Source organism: Periplaneta americana, chromosome 7 (assembly GCF_040183065.1).
Source record: "Periplaneta americana isolate PAMFEO1 chromosome 7, P.americana_PAMFEO1_priV1, whole genome shotgun sequence".
Lineage (NCBI taxonomy): Eukaryota > Metazoa > Arthropoda > Insecta > Blattodea > Blattidae > Periplaneta > Periplaneta americana.
The window spans coordinates 88,255,696-88,279,134 of record NC_091123.1 but is presented as its reverse complement, the minus strand read 5'-3'; the positions used below and the strand labels follow the sequence as shown (position 1 = coordinate 88,279,134).

Here is a 23,439-nt window from a genome sequence, read left to right as displayed (position 1 = left end):
CCGGTATTTATAGGTTATGAACAGAAGCCATTTACAACAACGCACAATATAAATAGGAACTCAACAATAATGGTATACCCACAGATCCTAAACACGCAATATGACAACATATGTTAAAGGGTAAACTTCAAAAAAGAAAAGACAACAAAACACCGAGTGAAGTAGTATCAGCGCAGTAAAAGTTCCTAAATTAAATTCAAATATTCATGCTACAGTACATTAAGATTTTTATAGCAGTACTTAATTCATGTAGGCTATTGTGCCTATATTAGTAGATAGTTCTGTTGTGTCATATTGGTATTAAGGATACATTCAATTTACTATAAAGGAATTGTTAAGTACTAAGCAAATAGGCCTCCTATTTTTGTCGGTATTTTCAGTTTCGATTTGGACTATGGTTATTTCAATCATTTGTGTTTTATCTACTTTATAGTATTCTACCAGTATTATACCAGTATTTTATTAATGCACGTCAATACTGGTAAAAACGTCCTAAACTGATGTCATACTGGTATTAAGGATTTGCAGTATTCTTCTTCAGTATTGAAGAATATCGAAAAAAAATACCGGTATTTACCGCTATATTCAATAGCAGTATGGTCTCTGTTGAAAACTGGAAGCAGAAGCAAGAGAATAATAAGAAAAATGCTTATTCAATTGAAGAAAAATACATCTCAAGATAACAAAGTTCTGCCTACAAAATACATGTAATAATCCTGTAAATGCAAGAAAAAAGTCCAGTGTTAATGTTACATAAATCTTGATTGTTGATTAATTAATTAATATCTGGTGTACGACAAGTGTGCTTGTTTGCATGTGTCTTTGCCTGATGATGGATGAGAGTGTTTATTCCTTAATTAGAGTTCAAATACTGGTAACTCAAGTGGAATTTGTAGTTGACAAAGACAGTATAGGGGCAGGCTTTCTTTTGAGATTGCCGTTCTCCCTGCCAACAGTTTACCATTTCTTAATTCACTATCATTTATGCAATAAAATAAATGAGCAATGTTGTACTGTCACTATGTGTGTGCATGGACTAGATGGTAGCAGACACAACTTTGAGAAATGTATCCACCATTTCGTATTCTTTTAACGACTTTAAGAACCACAAAACTTGATTAGACACTTTTGTGCTGATTGACACTTAAGCCATGGTTTAAGATGAACTTTTACAATGAATAACTTTTAATGCCTTCTGATCTTTGATACATAGTTTAAGTTCAAATCTTAGCAGAATTATTATATAAATTGCTCTTGTCATCCGCCTACCTTGATGCATTGCATCAGGAGGATGGATTTTCAGTTTCATCTCGTCCAGAATATTTCAGGATTGACTACAGTCTGTTATGGGTATTCGTTTGTGCAGTTTCTTTTGAATAAACTCCAACATTTTCTTTGTTTCATATTCACTGAAAATTCTCTCTTTGAAATGTTGATCACTCTGAAAATTAATATGTTTAAAAGTACACCTTGGTGAAAATGGTCATTTTTGGTCAAAAATCACATTTTTTAGTGTTTAGCATTAAAAAATAGGCTCTGGGCAGTTTTCATGCACTTATGCCCTTCCAATTGCTACTACTTTGAAAAAGGCATATGCATGTGTTTATATTAATTTAAAATTTCATACTCATTGTTTTTGTCCACCTTTATTTTTTGCAAATTTTGGATTGCTAAAAATAATGCTATTTTTCCTACAAAAATCTGTACTAGCACTTGAATGATTATTTTTTGTGAAACTTATTTAATAAATATAACAAAATTTACTATGGAGATTTTCTTTAAGTCTCTTTTTTTCTTCAGGAGTTGCTAATTGTTTGGCTGTTTTAGACTTGACAATATAAAAATATATTTTTCTTTTTTGGGGGGGAAGGGGGAAGTAAAATATTTGATAGCACTGGATAGTAAGCTTTGTTTTGGGGAGTCATGAAATTTGGAATACACACTATAAAGAGTACAGCTCATGCATTTTGTCAAGACACTCGCGATGCACAGTAGGGGAACAACGTTTCTGTGTAGGGGGTAGGAGTAGAAGGGAAGGTCGGGCGTGTGTCTACAGAGTTCCAGGCAAAGGTTAACCCATTCCCCTATAATTCGTAAGTAGACTCAGCTCTGTAGGAAGAGTGGGGGAGTGTCTGGATGTAATGCATGAACTGTATAATAACTACAAAATTTCAGACTTCTACCTTTATTAGTTTAAATAATTGGCATTTCACTGCGGTGTACTCTTCCAGGAAGTACCATACTCAACATGATCTGCTGCTGTGAATACTAAAAGGAGGCTAGTAATATATATATATATATATATATATATATATATATATATATATTCAGAATAACGATTTTGGATTTTACACAGTCCAGCCACATGGTGTAAAACTCAAAACATTTATTTCTATACACAATCATAATATTAAAGCCTAATGTCTCGTGATCACAGTTCAGTGACATAACTTCGCTGTTCTCTTAAGTTGTGCATAAATAAATGTGGGGCAGTCAAATGAAAATGGGTCAGATGTCAAAAAGTATAATAGAATATTTATTACCTCAAAAGTAATATCCAAAACTGTTTATACATTTATCTCACTGTGAGGCAGAACAATCAATCCCATTCTTTAAAATCTTGTGGCCTGTCTGCCGATCCAGTTCTTTACCCAGTCACACACGTCTTCGTCCGATGCAAAACGAAGTCCACAAATGTCTTTCTTCAACTCTCCAAAAATGTAAATTGCATGGGGAGATCTGGGCTGTAGGGGGGAGGGGTGTTGAAGTGTTTCCCAACCAAATCTCTGAATCGTATTCCTCATGGAGTTGGCAGTATGGGGCAGGCATTATCATGAAAAAGGATAACACCATTCAATAGCATTCCAGGATGTTTTGACTTAATGGCACATCTCAGTTTCTGTAAAGTTTCTTTATAATGCTGTGCATTGATTGTGGCCCCATGCTCGAGAAATTCAACAAGCAGAGAACCCCTAAAATCGAAGAAGAATGTCAACTTGACTTTACCGGAACTTGTGTGTATTGCTTTGGACTTTCTCGGTGGAGGAGAATCTATGTGTTTCCATTGTTGGCTCTGCTGTTTGCTCTCCAGTTCAAAATGGTGACACCACGATTCGTTCCCAGTGACAATACGGGACAGAAATGCATACTCTTCCTCGTGGTATTGTTGCAAGTGACCCAGTGAAGCAGCCATTCTGTTTGCTTTTTGTTCCTCCGTCAACTGATGCGGAACCCATTGCACATAGATTTTTTGGTAATGCACATACTTCGTCGCAATGACGTGTATGGATGGAACTGTGACTTATTCCCACCAAACGATGAAGTTCTTCCACACTGATCCATCGATTTCCCTGTACTGTATAAGACTATGAACCTCAGCAATAACAGCAGGAGTGATGGTGCGATGAGCCCGTCCTGAGCGAGCATTGTCTTGCAGTGACACGTGTCCCTCTCAGAATCTCTTGTGCCATTCTAGTACACGTGAACATGACATACTGTCTTTACCGTAAACAGCAAACATGCTACAATGAATTTCTCGTCCTCCTACTCTTCAGTAGTCAAAAATCGCATTACACCTCACTGTTCTTCTTTACCTACCTCCATTAGTGATGTTGGACGAACACACGTATCTCTAACCTCTCTTTCAGCACAATAAATGGATGACTAATGTGTAAGCAAAGGTTGTAACTGTGCTTTCGTGAGTCGCCACTAGATGTCAGTTCAGCAATTAAATTCCAGTGATACCAACTTACCCACCGTGTGGTATGTGCATGGTGACCCATTTTCATTTGACTACCCCTGATATAATGAAAGAATATGAGCCATTTCCATGCAATACAACTACTTCCAAATAAAATAAATTCCTTACAATTGATATGTTGCAGGAGAGTGACAATCTTTGGTGGGATGCCTTTGCAACAGAGTTCTTTGAAGATGATGCAACGCTTACTCTTACATTCTGCTTAGAAGATGGGCCCAAAAGATATAGTAAGTACAACTATACCAGACCCAACTTGTACTAGAACATATATCGTCCTGTCCACACCTGTGAAGTAACGGCTAACGCGTCTGTCCGCAAAACCAGGTGGCTCAGGTTTGATTCTCAGGTGGGGCAAGTTACTTGGTTGAGGTTTTTTCCGGGGTTTTTCCTCAACCCAATATGAGAAAAAATGCTGGGTAACTATTGGTGCCAGACCCCGGACTCATTTCACCGGAATTATCACTTTCATGTCATTCAGACGCTAAATAACCTAAGATGTTGATAAAGCGTCGTAAAATAATCTACTAAAATAAAATATATGTATCGTCCTTATTTAAACTATGCTTTTGGATATATTGTAACTGTTTCACGAGAAATGAATATCATGATAGAGGGAACTTCTGTTGTAATAGTAATAGCAAAATAGTTATATTCTGTGCACCATGCCTATAAAGAGGGCTGTACAGTGTTAAGGTGTAATGCTGCAAGCTGGGAGGTTATGGTTTCAATTCCCGATGGAGTCATGGATTTTCTCCATTGATGTAATCCTCCTGGCTGCACAGTGGCCGTGGGGTTTACTCAGCCTCTAACAGGAATGAGTATAAGAGTTTCCCTTGTGGGTAAAGGTAGGATTGATATCCCTACTGCCACTAATTGTCTGTACAAATGGGAGGCTTAACCTCCCTCTACCCTGTGGGCCTTTATGGGAATGACAAAAAATGTCTATAAGGAAAGTCCCACTTTCTGTAACTTATAGCACATTGCCTGGTAGATACACCAGGATGCATGAGGTGTCAAATGTAAGAACAGACCAACCAGTTTTGTTTCAACTAGTTACACTGTTGACTGCAAACAGCACTGTACACAACAATGGACTTTTTTTGGTGCTGAAAAAAATTTTTGCGTACAACTCTCTTGCGGACTGATGGAAAGGAGTTACTCATCATTAAGGTGATTAAGAAATAACGTAACAAATTTGTCACATCTGGTCATTTGTGCCTCTAAAAGAAAACTATGTCCAGGAGTTTCTGATGAATGTGTTGAGCATGTACAGTAGATGTTTCAATGCAGCCCTCAAAAATCCTTGTGGAAAACTTACTGTGAGTTAAAAATGTCACACCAGACAGTGGTGAAAGTGCTACGAAAACAGTTTTATGTAAATCTATACAAATTGCAACTGCATGAGAAACTCACAGACCACGACAAAGACACTTGCTTCTGCTTTGTCTTTATTTGCAAGAGTATGGGGAGGTGGACAGGTTTAAGGAGTGTTTCACATTCAGTGATGAGACATTATTCCACATTAGTGGAAAGGTGAATTGTCACAATTGCCAAATTTGGGGGACTGAAAAAATTCACACACCATGATTGAACAGCAGTATGAGTCACTGAAGTTGAATGTTTTATGTGCTTGTCACATTGCAAGTTACACAACCTGTTTCTTCCTGTTTCTTTTTCTCAGGAAGGCTACAGTCTCTGGCATATCCTATGTCAACACACTCTAGTATTGATTGATGTCATAATTGAATAAGGTTTCTGATGATCACCTATACCAGCACTACCACCATCAAGTTTGTGCCTATCTCAGTCACGCACTTCCACAGTGTTGGAGAGGACGAATGGAAAATTGAGGCATTGACTTCATGACATGGTCCTGCAAGCTCCTAATTTATCTCTAGCGATTTTTTCTTATGGAAATAATAAAGGACAATGTCTTTGTGTCACCTCTTCCACATGACCTCCGCAAACCTTTTGCTTCAAATGAGTCATAAAACATGGTATCATGGTATTCAAACAATAAATATCTGAAAGTGGAACCTTCTTTATAGACACCCAATGTACTTAAATGGAGGAGTGGGTACATTTGTTCTGAAATCGATTTTTGTTAGTTTACAAAAAAAGTTTTAAGATCTTAAATTAATATTAAATATGAACTATATATTTTTAATGTTAATTTATTATGATTTTATATGACTATTGTCATTACATTTGTTGCAGCAATAGGCAGGACGCTCATCCCACGCTACTTTCGAAGTATTTTTGAAGGTGGTGTAACAGAACTCTACTACAACCTGAAACATCCCAAGGAATCCTTCCACAACACGAGTATTACTCTGGACTGTGATCAGTGTACAATGGTGACGCATCATGGCAAACCAATGTTCACTAAGGTATTTCCTATACAGTGTTGTCACACTGGATGAGTTGTCTTCGTTGTTGTAAATTTTTACATGTACATAATTATATGAATATTGACTGAAGTTCTATTTCTGCCAGCCTACAAACACAATTTACTAGTTAGCTTGCTGCCTTGTCTTCACTGACCTAATATTTGCAGTTAATGAGGATATTAATGAATGCTTACATATAACATTTCCTTTTATAGATAACGGTTAGTTCCTTCCCCCTCCAATGGCACGCACTTTCATCATTGATCTTTACCTTTAGGGACATTGCAGCAGAATTGGAAATCACTTTCTTGTTTTTGGTGTTGCCTATGATGCACCATAGAAGATGAATCTTCATTACACCACGATTTGTATTTGAAGAAGACGTGCTGGCATGCCAACAGAAAGAATAGGAGTAACCTGCAAAAACTTGTCTAAAACATTTTCTTTGTCCATCACAAATTTCACATGACTGCCAGAATTTGAGTCCATGTCTTTAGTGAGCAAATGGTGATGCAGTCAGAATTGGTTGTTAAAATTTCAATTTCTTGTGACCATTAAGAATGTTTATATACATACATACATACATACATACATACATACATACATACATACATACATACATACATACACACCATACATACATACATACATACACACCATACATACACACACACACACACACACACACACACACTTCTCATGCTGGAGTTATGTCTCTTGAACCCATCCACATTCATGCTTCTTGTCGTTGTAACACACAGTCATGTGAAGACCATTTACACTACATTGTACAAAGGAAACTTAAAAACAGGCCCCCTACTCGCATGAACATTGTCTCTGATATTACATCTTAGGCTTTACCTCCTGGTTATGTCTACAGTCAAAGACTTCCTCTCAGATTTCACAGTTGTTAAAAAGTGTAATGAACCCTGGAGTATTCAAAATGCTTTCAATACCCTTCTGAGCCTCAAAATAAATCATAAAGTTTCTGAAGATAGTTGGTTTCTGATGCCAGTCACTTAAAAAACAAAGTCATTGAGTCAAAGGTATTATAAGAACAAGGAACAAAACCTCCTGTCTCCTGTAAATGAAGACATCTTGGCCTGAGAAAGGCAATTAAAATAGGCGTTTTCTCCAGAAGTTGACTCATAATCATTATTGGTGAGGAACATTGTAATAATCACAGTGAAGCCAATGGTGACAGCATTTGAAATAGTTTACAGTGATAGCATTTTACTGTATGTGCATATTTTTATTTGTAAGAGAACAAGTGTAAATATGAGGGCACTTAGCACTAGATGCTCTAAGAGACTGAAGACAACAGCACTAAAACCATTCTAACCATTTATCATGCTTCGTCTTTATAAACAACCTGTATTATACTCCACCTCTAAAATCATTATCAAATTACAAAACCATGTGCTCTTCATCACACAACAGTGTCACCAACTATTGGCATGTCTTGTGCACTGAACATATATGTGACACCTCTTTCCTCTTTGTTCCTAGTGAATCAAAGAAATCGATCATTACAGAATAATGCATTTCCAGTTATCTCCCAACGTTCTTATGGGTTGGTTTGGTTTGGATTATGTGGCATGTTTGATTAGTATGATATGTCCAGTATTGGCAGGAAAGTCATTGGCTCTTTTCAATTGATCTGTGTTTGATTGATATCTGTTTTAAATTTTTTAACCTTGTCCAAGTACAGTGGTGTGCATCTTTACACATAGAGGAGTAGAAATCAGTAAGATTTTGAATCGATATGTTTCCACTCTTTTTCTGTTCGAAGTTTCCACAGTAATAATTAGTATTATGTTGTCATCTACCGGAATTTAAAATGCTGGTAGCCTGGACATGAAATTTTGCCTTTATTCATCAAGAAAGGGATCTTGTACATTAGGATGGAGTGAATCTATACATGAAATTGTGTTTTGTGTGTTTTCTAAATGTAATAGTTCCAAAAATCTGTATTGTCACTTAACTTAGGAATGTGAAAAATATGCAGTTTCTATATTTAATTTTTGAGGTTTCTTAAAATTATATTTTTACCGCTTTGTTTATTTGTTCTATTATTTTATTTTTCATTACATAGCTAATGAATTGCTGTAAAATTACATTTTTAAACTTTATTTGGAAGACTCTAAATTGGGGTTGCAGTATACAGTATTTTTGAGGAAATCCAAAGGGACAAAATATATTATAGTACCGGTATTTTACAGAAAATATGACAAAAATTCCATTTCAGCCCATTTATTTTTTTTTTAATTAGAATTTATTCTTGTTTTCTTTTTCATTTCTTTCTGAGTGGTAACTAAATCAACAGGTCCAATTATTATCCTTCTTTCTGTTTTTTGCTCTAGTAAAACATTCTTTCTTGTTTTGGAACATGGCGGTCTTTATCACAATTAGGCCTACAGCATTAAATTTTTTTGCATTTGCAACTGCATATATCAAATATTTTGTGTGTTTCTTCTTTAAATTTTGCAATGTTGTCATTTTAGTTGTCACTATGTCGTTTCTTACAAGGCTTCATTAAGTTTGTGTATTGATCATGGTAAGCACGAATCAGTTGTAATATTATTCTTGTATGATTGACATTCGAAATTTATGCCTTCACCTGGATTTCTTTAGTTTTCATACTTACTTACTTACTGGCTTTTAAGGAACCCGGAGGTTCATTGCCGTCCTCACATAAGCCCGCCATTGGTCCCTATCCTAAGCAAGATTAATCCAGCCTCTACCATCATATCCCACCTCCCTCAAATCCATTTTAATATTATCTTCCCATCTACGTCTCAGTCTCCCCAAAGGTCTTTTTCCCTCCGGCCTCCCAACTAACACTATATGCATTTCTGGATTCGCCCATACGTGCTACATGTCCTGCCCATCTCAAACGTCTGGATTTTATGTTCCTAATTATGTCAGGTGAAGAATACAATGCGTGCAGCTCTGCGTTGTGTAACTTTCTCCATTCTCCTATAACTTCAACCCTCTTAGCCCCAAATATTTTCCTAAGAACCTTATTCTCAAACACCCTTAATCTCTGTTCCTCTCTCAAAGTGAGAGTCCAAGTTTCACAACCATACAGAACAACCGGTAATCCTGAATGATACTTTTCATTGTTCATGGCTTTGTCCATAAGTTTTTCACATGCTTTCACTGCTGTTCTACACTGTTAACATAATATCTATCTCATTTCGGTCCCAAGTAAAATTTTGATATATTTTAATTGAAACCCAAAGAGCCACATAGGTTGTCCCTGTCTCTGATCGTATTGGACAGAAATCCTCTACCACAATTCGGAGTTTCCCCAGTCTGTAACTTCCTCAATGTCTTTAAAGATGACTATGGGATAATTATTCCCTGGACAACAAAACTGTGAGATGAGTATAGCATATCCATTCCCTGAACAATGTAAGTGTACAAGTACACATTTTACCAAATTACATAATGTAGTGTAAATTACTTATTACTGTGCTCTCTACTTGGTTTTTAGAAACCTCAGTTGTACTTTATTTTTGATTACATATAAAAGCAAATAAATATGGTTTCTGTGCTTATGTTGCCTCATTTCCCTACTCCTGGTTCTTCACACACATTAAACTATTAATATGCAATATTGGTCAGTAGTCTAATATTGTAATGTGCTTTCAATACTTTATTACTGTATGACAACTCTTCAAGGAACGACCACTCGTATAAATTGAGGGAAAGAAGACAGAGGACGGACACTGGAAAGTTTTCTTTTCTCAATCATACTATCAGGGACTGGAATGCTTTACCTGCAGACTTACTAAAGGCTTTACCAACAACCAAAAACGTATTTAAAAATAGGCTTAAGGACTTACTAATAGACGATAATTATACACAGTATGTAAACGATGTAAATGATATTTTGTTATTGAAGTGTTGTATCAGTGAAGAATTATGTTGTGTCAGTGAAACGTGTTCCTGTCAGGGAAGCTTTATAGTTTATAGTGGCAGTGCAAAGTATTTGAACAGTGAAATGTTTTTGAAGTGTTAGTGAAATCAGGATAGAATCAATGAAATGTGTCGTAGTTCCAGTGCAGTGAGTGAGTTGACAGCGAAATGAGTGTAATGTGGAAAGGTACTTGTGCAGATATGAACATATCATACTCGTGGGTTTTAGTTCGAACTTAGATTTAAGATACAAATTAGATTTATTTTAAATGTTATTTTATGCTTCATTTAATTTAGGATATTCCCTATTATTATTATTATTATTATTATTATTATTATTATTATTGTTGTTGTTGTTAGTATTAATTATTGGTATTATTATTAAGTGTATTTTTAATTAACAAGTTTATTATTGTCATTATTGAGTGTAATTAGTTACCACTGCCACCGGGTATATACCCATTGCAGTGTGAATAAATACATACATGTACTGGTAGTTCTTGCTTTAGTCATCACAGCATAAAAAATGAAATGCTATCTTTGCAATAATTGCAGTACCTGCCTCATTTCCAAAAGGTGCTGAATAAAAAGAAATGGAAAGGACATTTTAATACTGTTTGTTCTTTTTAATTACAATTGTGATACACACTTTTTTTTATACAAGAGTTGTTTACTCTGCATAGAGTACATGTAGAAGTGCGGGTATTTTAGACTAAGCTCTAAAGAATTTATGTATTAGCTCTTAAATCACATTTTTACTGCAGAAATTTTCTTCTAATTTCACATTTTTAACTTTTCTGTAGGAAGTAGCTACTGTAACCTGTCATTGAAAAGTGACAGTTCAGCTGTACAGACCCAGAAACAAAATTTGGGTTATAACTGAAACTTGGAAAATTCAGGTGGCCCAAATTTTGTTTCTGGGTCTGTACAAGCTGACTTGAGGTTAATTGCTCATTTAATTCATCAGATATAATGACACCTGCTCACATTTAGTTATATCCCAGCAGTGAGAACAAATTCTTCAGTCATATATACTTTATAATAAATAAGTTATATTCTATATTTTCTTTCTTCTGATTTGTATCTATGTAAAGTATTAAATTACTTGCATAATGTTACAGGTGTGTACAGAAGGTCGATTAATCCTTGAGTTCACATTTGATGATCTGATGCGGATAAAGTCATGGCACTTTGCTGTACGAACACATAGGGAATTGGTTCCTCGTTCTGTTGTTGGTATGCATTCACAACAAGATCCTGGTATGCTGGACCAACTGTCTAAGAATATCACCAGGCAAGGAATTACAAACTCCACCCTTAACTACCTCAGGGTAAGTGTTATATAGTGTTTAATATATATCTATGTGGTACTGAAATTGCAGACATTTTCTCTTTCTCTGTGGTTTAGTAACATAGCTGAAGTTACTTAACCCTTGTCATGCTTTTCTGCAAGTGAGCTAATGCCAATAAGTTTCTGTGCAGTGACAACCAATTCACGTTATAGTATGAGTTACGAACTCACTTTTGGATATATGTGGAAATTGTACTAGAGCTTTTTAATCTTCTATTTGCACATTGTTATAAATTTGAAACTTTCATGTTAAGATTGTTCTCAAAATACAAAATTCTTCTTCAGTTTGAGAAGTTTGTTTTCTGCACTTTCAGAATTACAGTGAACAGTTGCTTATGCATATAACATGTAACACTGCATAACAAATTTTAACTTTTTTTTTTTTTGGGCTGAATATGTGATACCCGGCCCCGGAACAATTTTCCCTCGAAATTATTCAAATTAACTTTACAGGGAGTTATTCCTGAAAGCTTAATTTGCATAATACACGTCACTGTACGTAACAGAAAACCACAATTTAAAGTCACACAGAGTTAGTGTGCACTCAAATGTTGGTTGCTTGACTGTTGTCAGCCCACTTTGAGGTCTGTGGATATAGAGGGAAAAATTGGATCGGTGTCGGGTAGAGTTCCCAGGTAGCTCAGTGGGAGAGCGTTGGTACGTTTAACCAAAGGTCCCGGGTTCGATACCCGGCCCCGGAACAATTTTTCCTCGAAATTATTCATGTGATACATGTTTTCTGTATAATTTGAACCTCCTGAATACGAATATGACAATATAAAACAGTTGTTGGTTATGGTTTTTGAGTAATTTTCGAATTTATATCTATTCAAAATACTGCTTTATACAGGGTGTTTCCGGGCTAGTGTTACAAACTTTCAGGGATGATAGGGAAGGGCACATGTATCAATTTGACATAAGGAACCCTGGTCCGCAAATGACTGAGTCGAAAGTTATAAGCAAAAATAATTCTGTGGAAATGGAATTGTAATTTCGCATCATGTGCTGTCCTTCCCTTAACCTTTGGAACAGTCGTGGAAAGATGGTATGAGTCGGATGTCTCCTACTTGGGTACTTGGCCGGATACAATCTGTGAGCCTGTCTACTGCTACCATTGGATCATCCGTATTCGAAAATCATGCCTGCATATTCTGCTCTTGTGTACTCCTCCATTTCACTAGGACTGATCGACTGGACACTGCAACTTGTACACATACACTGCTGTCTACAGACGTGCATATCAGGACTGACCATGTCCATTACACATTACGCCATCTGCATTGCTTTAGTGTAGTTTCCTGTCCCCACACCTCAGACAGCGCACTGAATGGAATACTGTAAGTAGACAATGTAAACAACGTCAGATGAATACAGTATGTGTAAGATGTACAGATAAATACACATAAATAAGGTGTACAGAGGAATAAAATTATTTCATTTCCGCTTGTAACTTTCGACTCAGTCATTTCTGGACCAGAGTTTCTTATCTCAAATTGATACATGTGCCCTCCCCCATCATCCCTGAAAGTTTGTAACACCAGCCCAGAAACACCCTGTATAATGATAATAAGGTTAAATACTCAATGTTCAGAAGATGACAGGTTTCCTTTTCTGCATTTTCTACTGAGCAACAGATACATCACGAGCTAAAGTCCAACAATAGTCTGCTAGCATACTAGTACTCCACTGACCGTGGTATCTTTCTTCCATAGTTGAAATTTCTTGATGAAAACGCTCACCATGCTTATTACTGAAATCGCCACAATTCTCGGGGAAATGGTCAAGGTGGGAGTGAAGGAAGTGAATTTTCAGGGACATGTTACATAGTTTCATACGCCAACAGTAAATTTTGTATTAGTTCTTCATAGTTCTTACTTCTAAGTTTACCCAGAAAATGTAATACATCCTCCTTGAATGCAATCCAGGCGACTCTCTTCCTTCCAACAAAGATTCGAAGTGATTGTCCTTCATTATTTCTCTAATTTTTGTTTCATTGAAAACTCCCTCTTTTATTTTGAGTCACTAATAGCAGGAAGTTTTTGCTGGATAGCCTATGTTTAAATGCTTCAGTTTCATGATTCATCCCTTTAACAAAATTCATTAACCCTAACTTAATGTGTAAAGGGGGTAAAATTACTTTGCTTTGAGGTACAAGGGGTTAACGTACAATATTTTTCTTCCCCAGCTCTAGTGATTGTCGTGTTGGCCATATTTTTATTTTATAATGCTTATATAATAACCGATGGCGAGCTTATATGAGGGCGGCAGTGAACCTGCAGGTTCCTTAAAAGCATTTGTAAGTAAGCAATGCTTATCTCGAGCACGACTGTCCCATTTGCACAGAAAGCAACAAAATTTTGTGTAGTAGTCTAATTGCATTCCAAGAAGCAATGCTATAACCTTTAAATCAGCATATATAAACCATTCGTACTTTGAATATTATCATTAAACCACACATTAAAAAAATACTTGTCTTACACAGAATACTAACACCACGGAAATCTCCTGGTAAACTGAAGCATTTTCGTACAGCAAACCTGTTTCTCCCCTTCAAAATGGAACCGAAAAGTGCAATAAAACAATTTCCGCTTGTAGAAGTGCTTCTAACATGGTGGCATACTTATACCATAACGAATAGAAAGAAGAAGTGTGCGCACTCCTATCTGTTCAGCATTGTCGACGGTGACCAAGAGAATTAGTGGCGCTGTGATCGGTATTGCTCAGTTGGAAGCGAATATCCATAAAAGAAGCAGTAGAGTGTTCGTTCATTTCATTTGCTTTTTTACTGTAATTAAGTGCGTTGAATACTTTAAGTGCCAATAAATTAATCTGCAATTATTCGTACACGAATGGCCAGTGAGTAGCTCTCACGATTTATTTATTAAAGGACGAGATTATTATGTTTTTGTCGTGTTATATTTGAAGCAATGCCTTCGTGTTTTGTTCCGGATTGTAGGGCGGGATATGGCGGAAAGGCAGCCAATAAACACTTTTTCACCCCTCCCAAGGACAAGGACGAATTTTATAAATGGGCAAGGGCGATCCCAAGAAAAGACAGGCCATTGTCGCGAACAAGTTCTATTTGTGACTCTCATTTCTCAGACGATTTTATTGTTAAAGTAGACGCGTTCGTTGTGAATAACGAAAAAGTTGGATTGCCAAGACTGAAGTGGAAATTAAAACCAGGTGCAGTTCCTCATATTTTTCCGAATCTGCCCAAGTACCTCTCAGCGCCTATCAAATCCCGAAAACGACCAATACGGAAAATTGAAGAATCCACAACTCCTCATAAAAGAAAGAGAAAGGATGAAAATTATCTTCCTGAGAGAAGCATGACAGATATTCCGGAAACAAGAGGTAAACCAAATTATGTTGATATTCAATCTTCTTCTTCTTCTTCTTCTTCTTCTTCTTCTTCTTCTTCTTCTTCTTCTTTTCGACTAATAAAGAACTAACTGTAGCTTCTGATCCTCAGAAAACAATAACATATCTGAAAAGCCAACTGATATATGTAAATCGGAAATTAACGCTCGCTAAGGTCTGTCTGTCACAGTGGCGTGCATTCTGGGTAGGCTAGGTCTGCTGCGCCTACCCAGACAGATAGGAAGAAATTTATTAAATTTGTATTTAAAAGTTATACTGTTAATTTAAGAAAGTCTGCAGAGTCCTTAACTAATTTCAGCAAACTTTGGCTTGGCATCCTATTTTCATTTCCTTTTGGCTGGTACTGTATGTCGCATTTGAATTATTGTCCGCTGTGTGCGCGCCCTCACGTCATCTTTCGTCACTGGAGAGTTGGGCTCCCGGGCCACAGCCTACCCGGCCCTGCAGTGAGTGTAGTGTTTCCCTTCATAGTCAGTACATTAGAACAGCTGGCGCATGCGCCCTGATTTACGTGTCTTGTCCATTGCCGTAATACGCTAGGCTGGTAGGCGCTATTGAAAGCGCTTTTGATGATGAAATTATTGTATTATAGTGTTTATTTGAACTTCTGGAGGTAAAATGAGTGTGTTATAGAGTTTATTTGAACAAAGTGAGGTATAACTAGTGCGATATTGTTGTAATATGGCAAAAGATCACTGTATAATTGAACAGATTTTTAAAAAGCCTTTTGGTTGTAGATCATTTAGCGAAAAAGTTGAAACTATAACTGTGGGGGGAAGACCAGTGCCAGCGCTTCCGAACTTAAAGTTTTTACATAAAGAAAAGAGTAGATAATATTTACGTTATTTCAGTGTGAACCAATATGTGAAAACTAATTGGCTAACTGGATGCTGTCATCTTAATAAATTATTTTGTTGGCCATGCTTTTTATTTTGTAACGAACAAAGTGTGTGGAACAAAGAGGGTTATAATAATTTAAATAATCTCAGCAATGCCATTGTCAAACACGAACGATCGCAGTGTCATTTGCGTTTGGTTGTTCAGCTTTCTTGTTTTGGAAGTGTTCGTATTGACACCCAACTTGATCAACAATTGAAATCGGATGTGGCGCGTCACAATGAAATGGTGAAGAAGAACAGAGAAATATTGAAACGCCTAATCGACGCAATGTGCTTCTTAGCCATGCAAGAACTGCCGTTCAGAGGGCATGACGAAAGTGAAGATTCACTTAACAAAGGCAACTATATAGAACTTTTACATTTGTTGAGCAACTACGACACTACTCTTCGAGAACATCTAGAGTCGTCTACAACATTTAAGGGCACATCGAACAGAATTCAAAATGACCTGATAACTGCTATCAGTGGCATGTTGATGGAATCTATTAAGAATGACATTTCCATGGCCCAGCATGTTGCAATTATTTTAGATGAAACATCCGATGTAAGTAACAAATCACAACTATCCACCACTCTGAGGTATGTCCATGACCAGACAGCACAGGTTCATGAAACGTTTATTTCCTTTGTTGATGTGAGTGCAGATAGATCCGCTAATGGCTTATTTAATCATGTAATGGACATAGTGGCATCTTATGATATCAGAGACAAATTAGTTAGTCAAACATATGACGGTGCGGCAGTGATGGCTGGAGAAATAAATGGACTTAAAACCAAAGTTCAAGACATTTATCCTAGAGCTCTATTTGTTCATTGTTTCAGTCATGTCCTAAATCTAGTCTTATCTCAGTCAGCTATGAGTATTAAGGAGTGCCGGATCTTTTTTCAAACATTGAATGGACTAAGTAGCTTCTTCTCCAAGTCTACAAAACGCGCGCATGCTCTTACTGAATATTCCAACAGAATAATTCCAAGAAATGCACCCACAAGATGGAATTTCTCTTCCAGAATAGTCAATGTTGTAAAGGAGAACCGTGAATTGCTGGTGGACTTTTTTAAAAATATACTCAGCAACTCATCAGACTGGGAAAGTGAAACTGTTGCTCTTGTGCGTGGATATTTGTCTTTCCTTTCAGAGTTTGAGACCAAATTTCTTCTAAATGTGTTATCAAAGATCTTTGCATACACTGACATTCTGTACAACATTCTTCAAACGAAGCATTTGGATATTCTGTATTGTGTAGAAAAGGTTAATGAAACAAAACGTATTGTTCTACATGAGAGAGACAGATTTGATGCATTATGGAGTGATGTTTGTAATGAAGTCGAATGTGAAGAAGTGCAGCGAAAAAGAAAATGCCTGGAAAATGATGTCATAAAATACAGGAGAATATTTTTTTAAATAATAGACAATGTGACAAACCATATTACAGATAGGTTTGGAAATCTCCCTCAGTTGGAATTTATTTCATTGCTTGATCCAACGAAATTTCAGTCTTATAAATTAAATTTTCCTACTTCCGCCCTGGATGCGCTGAACGTAAAGTACAGTACAATGTTTGACATAGTCCGTCTAAAAAATGAATTGACAGTCCTATATTCAATGGAGGAGTTTCGTGGAAAATACCCTCATGAACTGGTAACACATTTAAAATCAAAACAACTCCACACAGCATTTGTCGAATTGTACAAATTGACCCTACTGGTTTTGACCATACCAAGCACATCTGCATCTGCTGAGAGGTCATTTTCTGCCCTTAAGCGGATTAAATCATTTCAAAGATCAACTCAAGGGCAAGAAAGATTGAGCAGTCTAGTCTTGATGTCCATTGAGAAGAAAAAGCTGAAAGAAATCCGAAAATCCCCTACATTCCACAGCGATGTCATTGAGGAGATTTCTAAAAAGGAACGCAGAATGGAGTTCACCTTCAAGTAAATAAGGTATGATTTATTTAATTACTAATTTATTTTATCATTAGTTTCCGAAGGTTTCTGTTTTCTTACCCTCCTTCTGGCTGCTGCTCTGGTTTGATGTCAGAACTCACTAAAATTATATCAAATATCAAATTATCAATATGTTCGAGATATTGTAAGTTGTATACCTATGTAGCATGCAAACATGAAGAGCCTACCCTAATGCAATAGGATCCGCACGCCACTGGTCTGTCATCAGCCAAAGCTAGAATCAGCGCTTTAGAAAGCGAAGTTTAAAGTACAGAATTGCATTATAAGGACACTGCAGGTCTCAGTAAAAAGCAGAAAATAGTAGTAGATACTATGTTAAAAAAAATGTAATATTAAGAATCCTAATGGAATGAGGTACAGTAGTGAAGTCATTCTAGAAAGTTTATTGCTTAAAATAAAATCACCTAAAGGATACAGACATTGTTTACAACATGAATTGCTACCACTCCCTTCTGAAAAACACGTAAGGAAATTATGTAAGGGACTTAAATGTCCCTATGGAGTAAATCCACACGTCATTAATGCTATTGCACAATGCTACAAAGATGAAGACGAAAATAATAAATACAGTGTATTAATATTCGATGAAGTGAAACTTAGGGAAGAAATTCAGTTTAATAATACGTCACTTAAAGTAGATGGCTTCGTTGATTTCGGGGATCTAACACCAGACACTCCTAAACATCAATTGGCAAACCACGGTTTGGTGTTCATGTTTATTCCCTTCTTCCAAAGTTGGGTGCAACCCATCGCAATTTATGCCAGTAGGAATGCTGCACCTGGGGATATTCTTGCAAAAATATTCATCCAAGTAATTCTGCAACTGGAGGAAGCAGGAGCAAGAGTTGTAGGCTTTACATGTGATGGAAGCCAAACAAATAAAGCTTGGAAATTGTTAGGCATAAGTGGAAAGAAGGGTCAGTCTAAGTGTTTTATTTTCAATCCTGCAGATAATGAAAGGAAATTGTGGGCATTTTCTGACTTCGTTCATATCTTAAAATGTATACGAAACACTTTTAATTGTAAAAACGTCGTTTATTATAAGAACGAATTAATATACTTCAGCTTTTATAAATTGCTGTATAATGAAGATTCTTCAGCATTTAAAGGGCTTAAAATGTGTCGTAAACTGTCTTCAGCACATATAGAACCCTCTTACTTTCAAAAAATGAGTGCAAGACTAGCCTTTCAGATCTTCAGCAACAGTGTAGCCAACAGCTTGAAATTTTATCGACATCTTTCGTGAACCAAATGCGTTTACTAGCCCGAAATGTAGAACAGCGTAATAAAGAAATAAAAACATCAACGGAAAAAATCTTAAAGAAAAAATTGTCCTTCAACATGATTCCGAATTTCAAGATTGGGAAAGTGCTATTCCAGAATTAGAAAATTCATCTACTCTCGCAGAGAAATGCTTGGTATATCACCTGGCTGGGTACGTGGTGAAAAATAGTTCTAAATTTATTCAATGTAACCAATGTGCCCGCTCCCTCCGTCATCATGGACACAAATCACCGTATTCCGCACTTACAGAAATAAAGGATTACGGATCTGATCGTAACATCTCCTTCCTGTCTCATCCTTCGACGAGCGTGTTTCATATGCTTATGCAAACAGAAAAGACAATAAAAGAAAAATTGAGCGATGGAATGTGGGGAGACATATTTTATGAGTGCATAGACAGTATTACCTCAATTGTAATTCAGCCACCGGGAACAGGATGCTGCTTGGATCATACCATGGATATCATACCGAAACTAATTTTTCACTATATGAAATGTCGGTTCTTCTTCCGGACGAAACAAATCCGACGAGAACTTCAAGCTCCAAGGGCCGCCAAATCATCTCATAAGTTAAGTTTTACATAGGCTATTAAAAATTTTATTTGTTTTACAGTGTGATGTGTATGAATGTGTTTTTCTTTCAAATAGTCTTTAATGTTATAAGTACAATGCCAGTAACGTACGTATATGGAGCGAATGGTAAACAGTGCAACTTATGTTAAATGTATTTACGTACTTACACATGGAACAGACTGAGCGAACTCTGCACTAGCGCCACGTGGTATCGGCCGTTTGAATTAACAGAGTGCGAACACTATTTCTTTCTATTCGTCATGCTTATACTAATATTGTTTTCACATAATGAGTCATCACATTAATTGTAAAACAAACCAGTTACACACGAAATACGGTAATTTTTTTTTAAATAAAATTCATAGAAAATTAATTGTATTGTGAATCTCGAAAACCCGAACTGATGAGAAATTTTGCTTTTTATTTTTGAATTCAGGAGGTCGAAATTAGTAAGAATTTGTTAGTTTTATGTCTGGCGCAAAATGACTGTTGACCAGTGTAATATGAAAGATAATTTCAATTTAAAATGAATAGTACAGTGTAATTACCAATAATTGATATCACAGATCATTCTACTTTTGATTATTCTTAGTTCGTGAAACAAAATTGGCCATTCATTTCTTAGTATAGCATAGTCTAAGAAATACTTTATGTGCTACATTATAAACTCAACTACTAAGAGATAGGTAATTGATAGTTGTTAATTGATATCTTTGTTTTTAACAAGTCTTTCTGTACCTTGGAAAACTAAAAATCTGTCTTTTTTGTAAATATTGTCCGGGTATATCTTGATGCTGTCATTTGCCATTTATGTAGCAATTTTTGGAGACTATCTTCCGATCCAGTCATAACAATTTGATAATCAGTGAATAAGACTGTTGTAAAATTCATATTATAAAATCTGCTAAAATATTCCAGCCATCCATTTATGAACTGGCCTTCTTCTTCTTCTTCTTCTTCTTCTTCTTCTTCTTCTTCTTCTTCTTCTTCTTCGACAGTCCTCTTCTATCTACGGTGCAGAGCAGTGTTTTTCAACCTTTTTTCAACATGCACACTAAAGGTGTAATTTAAAATCCTGCGACACCCTCATTTCATCTAAACCAGTGGTTCCCAAACAATTCCTTCTACAAAAATAATAGTATGTATAATATTCATTTATACAAAAAGAAAGGAGTTAAACTTATCTGTAATAACTATAGAGGAATTGCAATGCTTTCGGTAGCGTACAAAATACTGTCAATAGAGATTATATATAACAGATTAATTAAATGGGCTGAAAAAAACTATTGGAGAATACCGAAGTGGATTTAGACCAGGGAGATCCACAATTGATCATATCTTTAACCTTCAAATAGTTCTAGAGAAATGTTAAGAAAATGAGATATAGACCTACATCATATATATATATATATATATATAGATTTTAGACAAGCATATGACACCATTATAAGAGAAGAGGCCCTGGAAGCAATGAACTGGCCGGAAATACCTAAAAAGTTAATAAGATTAATAAAAATGACATGGAAGGATACTATATATCAAGTGAAAAATGGGAAAGGAACTATTGGAAGAGTTTGTGATACATAATGGAGTATGTCAAGGAGATCCACTCTCCCCAGTTGTATTCAATTTAGTCCTTGGAAAAGCAATTAGAGCCATCAAAACAAATCCTGGAGGCACGATTTATAACATTTAACCAAGCACCTAGCATATGCAGGTGATGTCGCCTTAATTGCAAGAACAAAGGCAGCATTAGCAGGAGCTTTACAAGAATTTGAAGAAGCAAGAAAGTTAGGTTTGGAAATAAACGAAAGTAAAACTAAATATATGAAAACTTCTAGAAGATTGGTAGAGACGCAAGATAACGTTATATTTTATCAACATGAAATTGAAAACTGTACAAGTTTCAAATATTTAGGCATAATGATAACAAATAATAATGACATAACATCAGAAATAAAGATAAGATAATAATGGAAGGTAATAGGTGTCTATTTGGGTCGGAAAAGTATTGAAATTTAGCTCACTATCTATATCTGCGAAAAAAATCATTTACCAAACCATTATAAGGCCGGTAGTAATGTATGCCAGTGAAGCTTGGGTTTTAACAACAAATAATGAAAATATTTTAGCTGTTTGGGAAAGGAAAGTTCTCAGAAAGATATATGGACCTCATTTCGAAAACGGTCAATTCAGAAATAGAACCAATAAAGAATTAATGGAAATGTATGGAGAGCCGAGCATAGTTTCCTTTATTAAAATAGGTAGACTCAGATGGTGGGACATCTTGAGCGTACGCCAGAAAACAGATTACCCAAACGAGCACTATACGGACACCCAGGAGGAGCAAGGAGAAGAGGACGACCAAGGTTGAGATGGTTTCAGGACGTGGAGGATGATCTGCGGAGAGTTGGATGTAGGAGATGGAGACAACAGGCGCAAGATAGATACGAATGGTTTCAATTGATTGAGGAAGCCCAGGCCCTTTATGGGCTGTAGTGCTACATATGAATGAATGAATAATATAATATGGAATATGGGTTAAATTAAACATGTTTATAAGAACACTTTATTGTGATTTAAACAATATGTTTGTATTATTAGTCCTATATATTGCATGATAAATTATTGTAACATGCATTATAGCACTGGACATGTGTTGTAAACGTAGAACTCTCAAGGTCACGTGACCTCTTCACACAACATAGCTGATGGGCAATAACACAGTACAAAAGGATGAAGCTGACCAGCCCTCTTTATCTCGTGTTTTTAAGAAGGAAACCTCTAAAACAGTGAAGAAAATAGGGTGATCTTAAACGTTTTCAATTCTTCTTCTTCTTCTTCAGTCCCTTCTGCTGCTAAGATCGGGTTCGCTTCGCTCCATCCATTTCATCCATTTTTCCCAGTCCCTACACATTCTCTTTATCTCTACCATTGTTTTTCCTTTCTGTTGACCTGTTCTTTCTATTGTATCATCCCATTTAATCCGTTGTCTTCCTCTTCTCTTTCTTCCTTCCTTCCACTCTCATTTCCATCACCTGTTTAACCTTCCTTTCCTCTCCCTACGATATACATGCCCAAACCATTCAACTGCCTTTCATTAATCACCTCTGTTAATGCTTTTCTCATTTTAGCTTCGTCTCTTATCCTGTCTCATCTGGTCTTCTCTAGTTTTCAAGTCTTTCTGCAGCAAATATTAACCCTATGTGAACATATTACAGGTGTTTTTTTTTATTTTAGTGAATGTATTTCCGTCTCATGTTGGAATGTTGTCTGCAATATATCAGTGGGTGGCACATGTGAACGCGGAGTAATTCATTTCTATTTTGTTTATGTCTGTTTCAATCTCTAACTGGAAAGAGAATAGTGTGCCTTGGCACATAGATTGAAAATGGCTGTTGTAGAAGTTTGATGACCACTTGCCATGACTTCCCATCCTGTGCTTTGGTCTTCACTCAATTCCAGTCTATTCCTCTCTCACGTAAAGCAACCTTAAGTCTTGGTCGTCCTCTCTGTTATGATCTGATCGAGATATAAATAAAATAAAATAGGTGATAATGAACACCCTTGTCGCACACCTAAATTTGTTAAAATACCTTTTTTATTAGCATTACTTATAATATTCCAACCTGTCTTTGGACAGTTTAGTAAATAACTTTTCTTTTTGCAACGTTCCATTATTATCTTTGTTTCTGTGTAAAAACTTTGGACAGCTCTAATTATATCTTGTGAAAAACCTTTCTCTTTTATTATTTTACATAAAATATTTCTTTTTACCTGATGAAAAGCCTTTATGTCAAATATAAAGGCAATGTAAGTAGAAAGATTGAATTCTCGTCTTTTTTCAATCAACTGACTAACAGTAAACATACAATCCATGCAAGAATTTCCATTTGTCTGAATCCATGTT

At 36.1% G+C, this 23,439-nt stretch overlaps 1 protein-coding gene across 4 annotated transcripts in view; it reads left to right on the top strand.

Annotated features, from left to right (window-relative positions):
- Positions 1–23,439, top strand: part of Chi (LIM domain-binding protein 2 Chi) — a 447,709-nt gene that overhangs the window by 362,836 nt on the left and 61,434 nt on the right. For all 4 annotated transcript variants that reach the window (XM_069831011.1, XM_069831010.1, XM_069831009.1 and 1 more), the window contains 3 exons: positions 3,885–3,987; positions 5,978–6,150; positions 11,196–11,405. In XM_069831011.1, coding sequence (XP_069687112.1) covers positions 3,885–3,987; positions 5,978–6,150; positions 11,196–11,405 — 486 coding nt within the window. The remainder of the gene's footprint in view (positions 1–3,884; positions 3,988–5,977; positions 6,151–11,195; positions 11,406–23,439) is intronic.